The sequence below is a fragment of the Salvelinus fontinalis genome, chromosome 8 (genome assembly GCF_029448725.1).
Source record: "Salvelinus fontinalis isolate EN_2023a chromosome 8, ASM2944872v1, whole genome shotgun sequence".
NCBI classification, from domain to species: domain Eukaryota; kingdom Metazoa; phylum Chordata; class Actinopteri; order Salmoniformes; family Salmonidae; genus Salvelinus; species Salvelinus fontinalis.
This window is the reverse complement of record NC_074672.1, coordinates 30,608,011-30,620,396: the sequence shown is the minus strand read 5'-3', so window position 1 is coordinate 30,620,396 and position 12,386 is coordinate 30,608,011. Positions and strand designations below refer to the sequence as shown.

Genomic DNA, 12,386 nt, shown 5'->3' with positions numbered 1-12,386 from the left:
TGGAGAAATGTAACCACTCTCAGATTAATAGACAATGCTACAGTATGGATGCAAGGACTGATCGTCCACCATCCTTCACTCTGTGTTCCAACTCATCCCAAACCCTCTCAATTGGGTTGATGTCGGGTGATTGTGGAGGCCAAGTCATCTGATGCAGCACTCCATTACTCTCCTTTTTGGTCAAATAGCCCTTACACAGCCTGGAGGTGTGGTGGGTCATTGTCCTGTTGAAATACAAATGATAGTCCCACTAACCGCAGATGGGTTGGCATATCGCTGCAGAATGCTGTGTTAGCCATGCTGGTTAAGTATGCCTTGAATTCTAAATAAATCACAGACAGTGTCACCAGCAATGCACCCCCACATCATTACACCTCCACCTCCATGCTTCACGGTGGGAAACACACTAGCAGAGATCATCCGTTCACCTACTCTGCATCTCACAAAGACACAAAATCTCAAATTTGGACTCATCAGACTAAAGGACAGATTTCCACCGGTCTAATGTCCATTGCTCGTGTTTCTTGGCCCAATCAAGTCTCTTCTTATTATTGGGGTCCTTTAGGTGTGGTATCTTTGCAGCAATTCGACCATGAAGGCCTGATTCACGCATTTTCCTCTGAACAGTTAATGTTGAGATGAACACATGACATCCCGGAAAAATTGGAGTTGTGCCTGTTTTTCACACGCGTATCTGCCCTCTCATTGGCTAGAATGGTCCCACCTGATATTGCCTCCTCCTGACCACCTTCTGGTCTGGATACCAGTCTCTTTAGCTAACATTCCACTCCTTGCCACTCCTTGTCATTCCCAAAGAGTATTTGGCACATGACATGGAGTACAGAGAGGGGATTAGCTTGAGAGAATGGTACCCAGACTAACTACAGCCTTCCATATTTTAAGCCATTTATTTTCATTGTTAGACCTGCCACTTGAGTATCTGGTAAATATAATGGATAATCTGTGGTCACACACAATAACTGAAATGTGCTAGTCACACGCAATATATCAATTGGCCCAAGGTGGGTGCTGAATCATTCGTGGAGGACGACATGTTTACTATTGTCTTGTTTATTATGCATCCTGCTTTTTAATTAATGTCATGTTAATGTAATTTCCAAGATGAAAGCCCTGATTAAAGATCCATGTGGTACACAGGAACTGCAGTGGTCAAAACTTGATAAAGAGTGGTTTATTTGTACTTCGTAGCTATGAGACTAATACAACTCCTAAATGCCAGGACAGCACCGCGCTGCAGCTGCAGCAACACTGCCCAAGTCTCGCATCATTTTCTCCTAGGTTGGGTTCTGTTGGTAATTGGTGCAGATCTGAAGAATTCTCTTTTCTTTTTCGATTCTCCAGGGTTTGATGAATACTTCACCTCGCTCACCCTGGAGAATAATCGCCGGAACGTGTGGTTCGCCGAGTTCTGGGAGGAGAACTTTGACTGCAGGCTCCTTAGTTCTTCCAAAAGAGAAGACACCAGCAGGAAATGCACAGGTAGGTAGCCAACAGAGATTTGTTTGGTTATGTGGTTTAGTTTTTTCATGTTTGTTTGTTTGTGGGAGGGGCCATTACTATTGGCAATGGTGCACTATGAAAAGAATACCGATGTAGGATCTACATTTGATCACCCTGTTGCAGGTGAACCTTCCTGCAATGCGGGAAATATGAAGTTTAAAAAGGCTTCTGAAGTTCCACTTAGAAATGTCAGACTTGATATTCCCTTAAGAAAAATAGATCATCCCCTACAAAAATATCCATGAATTATAATCCACGTATAAATTCACACTTCCTGTTGCTGCAGGATTATTTTTTATAGGTATCTTAAGATAATGGTAGTACACATCTTTACAAATGAGGACTCTGAGGTGTAGTCCGCTGGATAATGTAAATAGCTGGTCATACTGGGATAGTAAAGTTGTGCCCAGCTGGGTAATGGCATCAGGCCAGCAGTGCTAAGCTGTGATATGTATGCTAAGTAGGTAGTAGAGCAAACATGCATTCCATTTGGAGAGGTGCTGAGCAGAGGAACTACACAGAAATGTTGAAAGTAAGTAAAGCTCTGCTACAGTAGCTCACTATTGATGCTCCCAAAGAGCTTTATTACTGACAATGTTTTGATCTCGCTGCAAGCATTATTTGCAATGAGGTGTGTTGGGACTTGGGAGTATTGATAGTGTGGAAGTGTTGCTTACTGTGGTGGATACTTTCTATCCTATAGGTATGCCAGCAAAGGGCGAAGATATACAATGTCACTGAGTCAATGCTAGTGACAGGGATTGATATATTTTATATGGCTTATGGCTGAGATGTACTGTAGGTCCTTGTACTCTCGCTGACCATACAGTAGCTAGCTATAGCAATTAGAGTGACAAGGAGTTGTTGGTATAATATCTTATATATACCGTCTTTCATAATTTCTTTATGTGCCACATGCTTCAGATCCTTGCACTTACTAAACCACATAAAAAATGTATGTAGAATATCAACAAAGCGTATAAGCATTGTACAAAGACACAAAAAGGTCGGTGTAGAGCTGCTTCCATTTCTCCATCTAACCAAGCCGATCCATATCCATATTTATGAATGTCAGGTACTAAGGGGAAGGTTATTTTTTTGCATTCAAAGCTTATGCGTTCAGTACTCTACTCACTGCTCTGGAAAACAGGAAAGGTTATGTGTGGGCTGACATGTATGTTGAAAGGAGAGAAACTGGAGAAAATGTCAACACTTATTACTTTTGACCTCCTTCAGCTTGTGCCAGTCTCCCACGTTGTAGTCATATTCGTCATGGCCACACAGCCTGCCTTTTTTCCTTCTTCTCAAGTTTGCAATGTGAACTGGGAGTCTTTATTTGGTACTTAAATGTGAACATCACACAGTAATCTCCTTGCACTCTAGCAGCTTTCCCCACAGTGCTGTATAGCGCCCCATTCATCTGTTATTTTGCACTGTGTTGACGAGCTGCTTTCCTGTTAATGCATCCTTGTTCATTACTACCTGCGTCTTTCAAATGAATAGATTCAGCGTCCATATGCCACGCTTAATGATAGAACCTGTTCACATTAGCACTTTGAAAATGTGCAAAATACCGCAGTCAAAGGATCCCCACCTAAACGAAGTGTGTGTGAGAGAGCGAAGAGATCCCCTACCAACCTGAAGCCATTCATTAGACATTCAGTCAGGGTATCACCAGTGAAATGAAAATGCCTCCAAAATAATCCATAGGGAAAGGGAAGAGACCGTAATAGAACATGGTGCTGCCATCAGTGCTAGGAGATGCCTCTAGTCCAGGGCTGTCAAACTCATTCCATGGAGGGCCTAGTGTCTGCTGATTTTTGGTTTTAAGACCTAGACAACCAGGTGAGGGGAGTTACTTACTAATTAGTGACCTTAATTCATCAATCAAGTACAAGGGAGGAGCGAAAACCCGCAGACACTCGGCCCTCCGTGGAATGACTTTGACACGTGCTCTAGAAGCTCGTCAAGGCCTTGAACACTCTTAAAATGGGACAAATGTGATACAAATATATAGGGCCCATAGCGGCCTGACTTCACTATGAAATATATGCATATGTACATATGGTATTAATTTATACCTGGTTGTCTCCTCCTTGGCTAGCACTTCTTGTTTTACACTTCTACAACAGGACTCTGCAGGACTATGACCCATGCCGTGCTACAGTATATGAACAGGGTGACTAATTCACAGTGTGTGACTGTCCTTTTCTTGTCCTTTTTCTTTGGTCCTCTGTAGCTCAATTGGTAGAGCATGGCACTTGCAACGCCAGGATAGTGGGTTCGATTCCCGGGACCACCCGTACGTAAAATGTCTGCACGCATGACTGTAAGTCGCTTTGGATAAAAGCGTCTCCTCAATGGCATGTATTACATATGCCCTCTCCTCTCTCCACTGTCTTGTCCCTCAGGCCAGGAGCGGATCGGAATAGACTCAAAGTACGAGCAGGAGGGGAAGGTGCAGTTTGTGATAGACGCGGTGTATGCAATGGCTCACGCCCTCCACAACATGCAGAGAGACCTGTGTCCTGAGCACTCTGGCATCTGCCCTGTGATGGAGGCAGCCGAGGGAAAGACTCTGCTCAAGTACATACGCAACGCCAGCTTCAACGGTCAGTACATCCCCTGACCATGTTTATTTGTGCATCCTCATTAAACATATGGGCAAAGTGAAATGCCGCAAGTTTCATATAAGTACATATTTTTCTTTGTAGAAAAAACTTGTGTTCCAGTGTAATTTGTTTTGTGCAAATACAATTAAACAAGGACAGGTGAGAGGTAAGATAGAAGCATGGACAGTAAAGGGATAGAGTGGACATTGCTTTAAAATCCACATGTTTTCTCAGTCCACCAAATATGGCAGCACAATAGAATTTGTCATTTAATTTCTGAACATGCAGTCACTAGAGGCACTAGATTCTCCTATGTGTGATGTGTTGAGCAACAATTCATTAAACATGATAAATGAAAGTGCCAGCGGACCACATACTGTAAATTCTCCAAATCGTGGAATGTCCAACTCTCTTTGTCCATTCTACTAAATCAAATTCTATGGAACAATAATTTCTCCATGGGAATGAATAAAGTTTATTGAATTTAGTTTAATTGAATGGAGGCATGTTTGGAGGGTGTACAGTAGGGATGGTGTTGTATAAGTATGAGAAACCTTGCCTGGGAGATGGTAAATTGGTATTTCTCAAGTATGTGTTGTTTCTAGGTGAAATGGGTGAAATAAAAATACAATACTACGTGGCATAACCATTTCTAGAAGAGACTTATGCAAGGTCTGAAGGCTAATATTTTCTTTTGGTCTCAGAAAGAATTTAGAAAAGCCTTTGTAGCTGCCAACTTATCTCCAGTTGGTATTTATCACAATTCATGCGGGGGCACAATTCATGCAAATGTACAACAATTAATAAGTGTTTCTCACAGCATTCAGAAAAGGCTAACAAGCTGTTGCTGTATTTTGTTGCACTCTTTCTGAACCTATACAGTACCTGCTATGCACTTGCAATAACACTGTCACAGAGGAATGCTCGGCTCACTAAATTAGCCATTGCCCGGTCTACCCCGGCTGATTCAGTATTCAGATTCACTAACCCTTGTACTTGTAAGCCAACATTAGTACTCCCATAGCTTTGACAGACATATCTCTTTGTTCTTTACTGCATCCTGTCTGGACTGTGTTTATGTGTGCTTGTGCGTGTGCACGTGCGACTGATGCTTGTGTGCGTGTGCATGTGCATATACATTTGTGTGTCCATGTGTGCCGTATTTGTTGCTCTCTCCACGGTGCTTGAGACACAGAGCTGAAGAGAGTGAAAGAAGAAGAATAATGAAACAAGAGAAGCGCAGCAGTGGAGCCCCCAGTCCACCCACACTGCTCGAAACAGCACAGCAGCAGTGCACTTTTGTCATGTCTTAGTTCAGAGCCCCATGCGAACGTATGAATCTTTCATCTCATACAGCGCTCACACAAAGCTGTCCACACAGATCATTTTGTTCCCTTGGAAATAACGTGAAATATAAAATAGAATGGCGTTTGTAATGTCTTTCTATCTGCATGGAGAGCCACACTGCTTAATTGTTTGCTTACTGACAGACTGTGAGTGTTTGTGTGTGTGTGTGTGTGTGTTAATCGGTGTGTGTGTGATTCTTTTTATTTCCATGGGCGTAGAACAAGACAGTCTTGTAGTCCTGTCATACCCACTGCTTACACTGTACTATGTCAACACTTTGTCAACAACAAGATACAGTATGTCAACAACTCTATTCTCTGTCTGTTGGAAGAAGAAGTGGCAGATTGTTGACTACCACAGCTGTGTGTGTGTTTTTGTTTCAGTTTCCTAGTAAAGAGGATTCTGCCATTCTGCAGCCATATGTTTAGTGCAAGTATTGGAAATGTAACACTTTACATGAGTCTGTTGTCTTAAGGGCTACATAGTTGTGTCATAATATTGGCATAATACTGATGTCCTTAACATTCATGACAGCTGATGTTATCTTATGACAACTGACAATAAATTGTCTTGACACAAACCATTGTTTATCTGCAAAATGTCCAGGCATGAACCTGGTCAGCAGGCTTCCCCAATATACTGTATGTGAGGGAGGAAAGGATGGGAAGTGTTCAAGTCATGTATTGTTATGTACAATGCATCGACACTAATGGTCCTGCTAGTCTCATGTGTATTGCACACAGTTCAGATAGGGCTGAATGGGGCCCTAGACAACCTATTCATATTCTGCACACACAAAGTGAAAGTTGTTTCAGTGACTTCACCTGGGTTATTCAGGGAATTAACTCCCCTCGTCTGAACCCAAATGAGCTTTTCTAATACACCTTGCAGACCATTAACACTGGCATTTCAAAAGCTGTTTAAGGTAGTGAATTGTGTATGACTAATGCACAGGAATCTTATCGAGAAACCTTAAGCAACTTATTGACTTTGATGGTCATACAAACTTTGAGTGTCGGGTTTGGGTCCTCCCATGAGAGTTCTGCATCCTTTAGGTCTCTTCCTGTATGTATGGTGCATCTAAATAAGCTTGTTTTACTTCCTGTCATCTCTCTGCTTGCTGTATGAGGGGAGATTTTTGTCTTGCTATTTAGTAGAATGTTCAATGACAAATGTCCTTGGGGGGAAAAAAACTGGCATCTAGGCAGCTGACAGTCCCTACTGAAACAAAAAGTGCCTAAACTAAAAGGAAAGAGATGTGCAGTCTGTATCTCACAAAGACTATGTCCTACACAAACACAAAGGTAACATGTCCCCCAAAATAATTTTGGACAGGTGTTATTGGTCCTTTTCCTTTAACACATTTTATAGAGCTATTACTACAGTCAATTCCCATTCCACAGCTGATCTGAGTCCCCCCCCGTCCTATATAAAAAAAGGTATCTCCTATGCCTTTGAATTATTGTATTTACTGCCAAGGTGTTAAACTGAAGGAGTAATACAGTCTCTCTAACAATGGCTGGATGAGGGCCATCGACCTTACTGTGTGTTGTATAGTGCTCTATGTCACATCAAAAGAGACAATTGATTCTCTGGGACTTCCTCATAGGAAGTCCCCACTGCTGAAGGAGAGACAAGAAAGCCTGGTTGAAATTCTCAAAAACAAACCTAAATAAGCTTAAATCCTGGGAAAATGTTCTTTGGACCAATTAAACAAAATTAGAGCTTTAATCTTTGCCAATACTGATCAGTACTGTGTTTACTGATGACCAAATGAAGCATTCAATGAAAAGAACACCCTCAGTCAAACATGGGGGAGGTTTGATAATGCTGTGGGGTTGCTTTGTGGCCTCTGGTACTGGGGGCTCCTGAAAATGTATGAGGCATCATGAAATCAGCATATAATCAAATATATTGGAGAACAGTGTTCAACCCGTGTCTAAAAACTGTGTATCCATTGAAGGTTGTGGGTCTTCCAGCAGGACAACAATCCCAAAAACACACAAAAAAACCCAGGAAAGGTTCAAGAAAAGATGCTGGACTGTTCTGCAGTGGCCAGCACAGAGTCCAGACCTGAATCACATCCAGAACCTAAGCGAGATCTGAAAACAGCGTTGGTGGAGAGCACCCCTCAAATATTGAAGAATTAGAGCAGTTTTCTGCTGAAAAGTGGGCCAAATTGCCAGGAGAAAGGTGCAGCAAGCTCATTGATGGCTATAATAACTGTTTGTCTACAGTTATCTTGGCCAAAGTCTGTGAAACCATGTACTAGCTCCGGCATGTCAAAAAAAAAATCCATGCCATTTGTCTTTATTGTGTAAATTACTTAAGTTTACAAAAATACAATTGGTTCTGCAATGTTGAAAATCCAATATGAAGGTGTGGAGACTATTTTTTAACTATTTTTTAAAACAAATTCTACTTATTTGACAAGAAATCAGGCATTATGTAAGAAAAGTGCAAGGGTGCCAATATACAGTATTTGGCAACAACTGTACAAACTTTGAATGTCGGATTGGGTCCTCCCATTAGATTTCTGCATTCTTTCGGTCTCATCCTGTTTGTATAGTGCATCTAAATGAGCTTGTTTTACTCCCCGTCATTTCTTTGCTTGCTGTATGAGGGGAGATTTTTTTCTTGCTCTTTAGCAGAATTTCCAATGACAAATGTCCTTGGGGGAAAAACTGGCATGTAGGCTACTGACAGTCCCTACTGACACAAACTAAAAGGAAAGGTGTGCAGCGTTGGGGTACAGACTGTATCTCACAAAGACAACGTCCTACACAAAACACAAAGGCAGCATGTCCCCCAAAACCATTTTGGACAGGTGTTATTGGTCCTTTGCCTTTGACATATTTTATGGAGACATCACTGCAGTCAATTCCATTTCCACATCTGCTCCGAGTCCCCCCGTCCTAAATAAAAAATGGTTTCTCCTATGCCTTTGAATTATTGTAGTCACAGCCAAGGTTAACTCACTGTTAAACTGAAGGAGTAATACAGTCTCTCTAACAATGGCTGGATGAGGGCCATCGACCTTACTGTGTGTTGTATAGCGCTCTATGTCACATAAAAAGAGACACTTGATTCTCTGGGACCTCCTCATTATGGTGAGGTGTTAACACACAGAAACATACAGATGTACAGTGCATTAGGAAAGTATTCAGAACCCTTGAATTTTTCCACATTTTGTTACGTTACAGCCTTATTCTAAAATGGCTTAAATAGTTTTTTTCCCCTCATCAATTTATATACCCCATAATGACAAAGCAAAAACACGTTTCTCGAATTTACAAAAGTATTCAGACCATTTACATAAGTATTCAGACCCTTTATTCAGTGCTTTGTTGAAGCAACTTTGGCAGAGATTACAGTCTCAAATCTTCTTGGATATCAAGCTACATCTTGGCACACCTGTATTTGTAGATTTTCTCCCATTCTTCTCTGCAGATCCTATCAAGATCTGTCAAGTTGGATGCGAAGCATTGCTGCACAGCTATCTTCAGGTCTCTCCAGAGATGTTCGATCGGGTTCAATTCCGGGCTTTGGCTGGGCCACTCAAGGACATTCAGAGACTTGTCCCGAAACCACTCCTGCGTTGTCTTGGCTGTGTGCTTAGGGTCATTGTCCTGTTGGAAGGTGAACCTTTGCTCCAGTCTGAGGTCCTGAGCACTCTGGAGCAGGTTTTCATCAAGGATCTCTCTGTACTTTGCTCCATTCATCTTCCCCTCGATCCTGACTAGTCTCCCAGTCCCTGCCGCTGAAAAACATCCCCACAGCATGATGCTGCCACCACCATCCATCACCATAGAGATGGTGCCATGTTTCGTCCAGACATGATGCTTGGCATTCAGGCTAAAGAGTTCCATCTTGGTTTCATCAGACCAGAAAATCTTGTTTCTCTTGGTCTGAGAGTCCTTTAGGTGACCTTTGTCAAACTCCAAGCGGGCTGTCATGTGCCTTTTACTGAGGAATGGCTTCCATCTGGCTACTCTACCATAAAGGCCTGATTGGTGGAGTGCTGCAGAGATGGTTTTCCTTCTGGAAGGTTCTCCCATCTCTACAGAGGAACTCTGGAGCTCTGTCAGAGTGACTATCAGGTTCTTGGTCATCTCCCTGACCAAGGCCCTTCTCCCCCGATTACTCAGTTTGGCCAGCTGGCCAGCTCTAAGAAGAGTCTTGGTTGTTCCAAGCTTCTTCTATTTAAGGTATTTATGTATTTTATATATATATCGCCCTAGCACATTTTGCAAAAATGTCTAAAACCCTGTTTTTGTTTCGTTATTATCGGGTATTGTGTTTAGATTGATGAGGATTTTTATTTATTTAACCAATTTTAGAATAAGGCTGTAATGTAACAGAATGTGGAAGAAGTCAAGGGGTCTGAATACTTCCCAAATGCACTGTACACACACACACACACACACACACACACACACACACACACACACACACACACACACACACACACACACACACACACACACACACACACACACACACACACACACACACACACACACACACACAAAATCAGGCCACGTACCTATATTTAATTTCTCCAATACTGTGTTTGTGATTTTATGTCTTGCACACACTCAAGATTCCCAGTACCAGAGGCAGCAAAGCCATTATTAAACCTCCCCCATGTTTGATTGTAAGGAGGTTGGTTTCTTTGAATGCTTCAATTGGTTGTAGCAAACATAGAAAGACCCCACTGCTGAATAAGACACAAGAAAGCCTGATTAGAAATAAATAAAAAAACACCTAAACAATCCTAAATCCTGGGCAAAGGTGTGGAGACCCAAAGTTTTTTTCAAATGAAATTTGACATGAAATCAAGCATTATGTAGGAAAAGTGCAAGTGTGCCAAAATACAGTATTTGGTCGCAACTGTACATACTTTGAATGTCGGATTGGGTCCTCCCATTCGATTTCTGCATCCTTTAGGTCTCGTCTAAATGAGCTTGTTTTACTTACTGTCATCTCTCTGCTAGCTGTATGAGGGGAGATTTTGGCCTTGCTGTTTAGTAAAATGTTCAATGATAGTGTCTTTGGGAAAAGAACTGCTGTGTAGGCTACTGACAGTCCCTACTGACACAAACTAAAAGGAAAGGTGTGGAGCGTTGGGGTACAGCTTGTATCTCACAAGACAACGTTCTACATAGTGTTGCAAAATTCGGGGAACAGGATTTCAGGAAAATCTGAGAATTTATTGAACATTTCTGGAATTGTGCAATTCTTGTCCTATACAAAACAGAAAGGCAACATGTCCCCTAAAACCATTTTGGATATGTGTTATTGGTCCTTTTCCTTCTACAGGTTTTATAGCCAGGTCTATTACGACAGTCGACCTAGCACTCTATGTCACATCAAAAGAGACACTTGTTTCTCAGGACCTCTTTATTATGGTGAGGTCTTAACACACAGAAACATACAGATGTATACACATATGCATGCACACAAGCACGTGAACACACACAAACACAGTCGCACACACGCACACACGCACACATGCACACTTCATCCAAATCAGGCCATGGATGTAATTTCTCCAGTAGTGTGTTTCAGGTGTCCAGAACCTTCAGTAAGCTAATAAGCCAAATGTGCGATTCTCTGCTTGAGACAGGCTGCTACAAATTGGGACCAGATGGGGACCCTATGATTCTGTGGCTGACCTATTTATCTTTATGTCCTGTACAGCATGTATGATTGAGAAGGTTTGCTTTTGACCTGAGGAAATGTGCAACCGTCTTGTAGAATGGCCACCATATGATATTCGCAGAGCTGTGATAACCTACAGCTGCACACCACTCCAATGATGCTGCACATCTATCTAATGGTGTATCACACAGATCTGATGCTGAAGTGCTGAGATGTGAAATGTAGGGCTGTGGTGTGGTGTTGGCTAGCCTCAGCACATGCTCTTTCACAGGGAACACAGGTGAGGTCTACAGCACAGCAGAGCCATCATCAGTCCGTAGGGAGCCCTTAACCAACAGTGCAGTTCAAGAAGAGTTAACCAAATATTTACCAAATAAACTAAAGTAAAAAATTTAAATCATGAAAAGTAACATAATAACAATAACGAGGCTATATACAGTGGGTACCGGTTCTGAGTCAGTGTGTGGGGGTACAGGTTAGTTGAGGTAATTTCCACATGTAGGTAGGGGAATGTGATTATGCATAGATAATAAACAGGGAGTAGCAGCAGTACAAAACAAAATGGGGGGGGTAAATGTAAATAGTCCGTTGGCCATTTGATTAATTGTTCAGCAGTCTTATGGCTTGGGAGTAGAAGTTGTTAGGGAGCCTTTTGATCCTAGACTTGGCGCTCCAGTACCGCTTGCCGTGCAGTAGCAGAGAAAACAGTCTATGACCTGGGTGGAGTCTCTGACAATTTTATGGGCTTTCCTCTGACACTGCCTATTATATAGGTCCTGGCTTGGCCCCAGTGATGTACTGGGCCATACGCAGTACCCTCTGTAGCGCCTTATGGTCAGATGCCAAGCAGTTGCCGTACCAGGCGGTGATGTATCTGGTCAGTATGCTCTAGTGGGTGCAGCTGTATAACTTTTTGAGGAACTGGGGACCCATGCCAAATCTTTTCAGTTTCCTGAGGGGGAAAAGGTTTTGTCGTGCCCTCTTCACGACTGTCTTGGTGTGTTTGGACCATGCTAGTTCGTTGGTGATGTGGACACCAAGGAACTTGAAACTCTCGACCCGCTCCACTACAGCCCCATCTGTGTTAATGGGGGCCTGTTCGGTCCGCCTTTTCCTGTAGTTCATGATCAGCTCCTTTGTCTTGCTCACATTGAGGGAGAGGTTGTTGTCCTGGCACCACACTGCCAGGTCTCTGACCTCCTCCCTATAGGCTGTCTCATCGTTGTCGGTGATCAGGCCTAC

At 42.5% G+C, this 12,386-nt stretch overlaps 1 protein-coding gene across 2 annotated transcripts in view; it reads left to right on the top strand.

Annotated features, from left to right (window-relative positions):
- Positions 1–12,386, top strand: part of LOC129861088 (metabotropic glutamate receptor 7-like) — a 120,107-nt gene that overhangs the window by 54,287 nt on the left and 53,434 nt on the right. The window contains exons 5-7 of one of the 2 annotated variants that reach the window (XM_055932199.1): positions 1,363–1,500; positions 3,761–3,823; positions 3,933–4,133. In XM_055932199.1, the coding sequence (XP_055788174.1) occupies positions 1,363–1,500; positions 3,761–3,823; positions 3,933–4,133 (402 nt within the window). The remainder of the gene's footprint in view (positions 1–1,362; positions 1,501–3,760; positions 3,824–3,932; positions 4,134–12,386) is intronic. The other variant, XM_055932200.1, reaches the window with a different exon arrangement.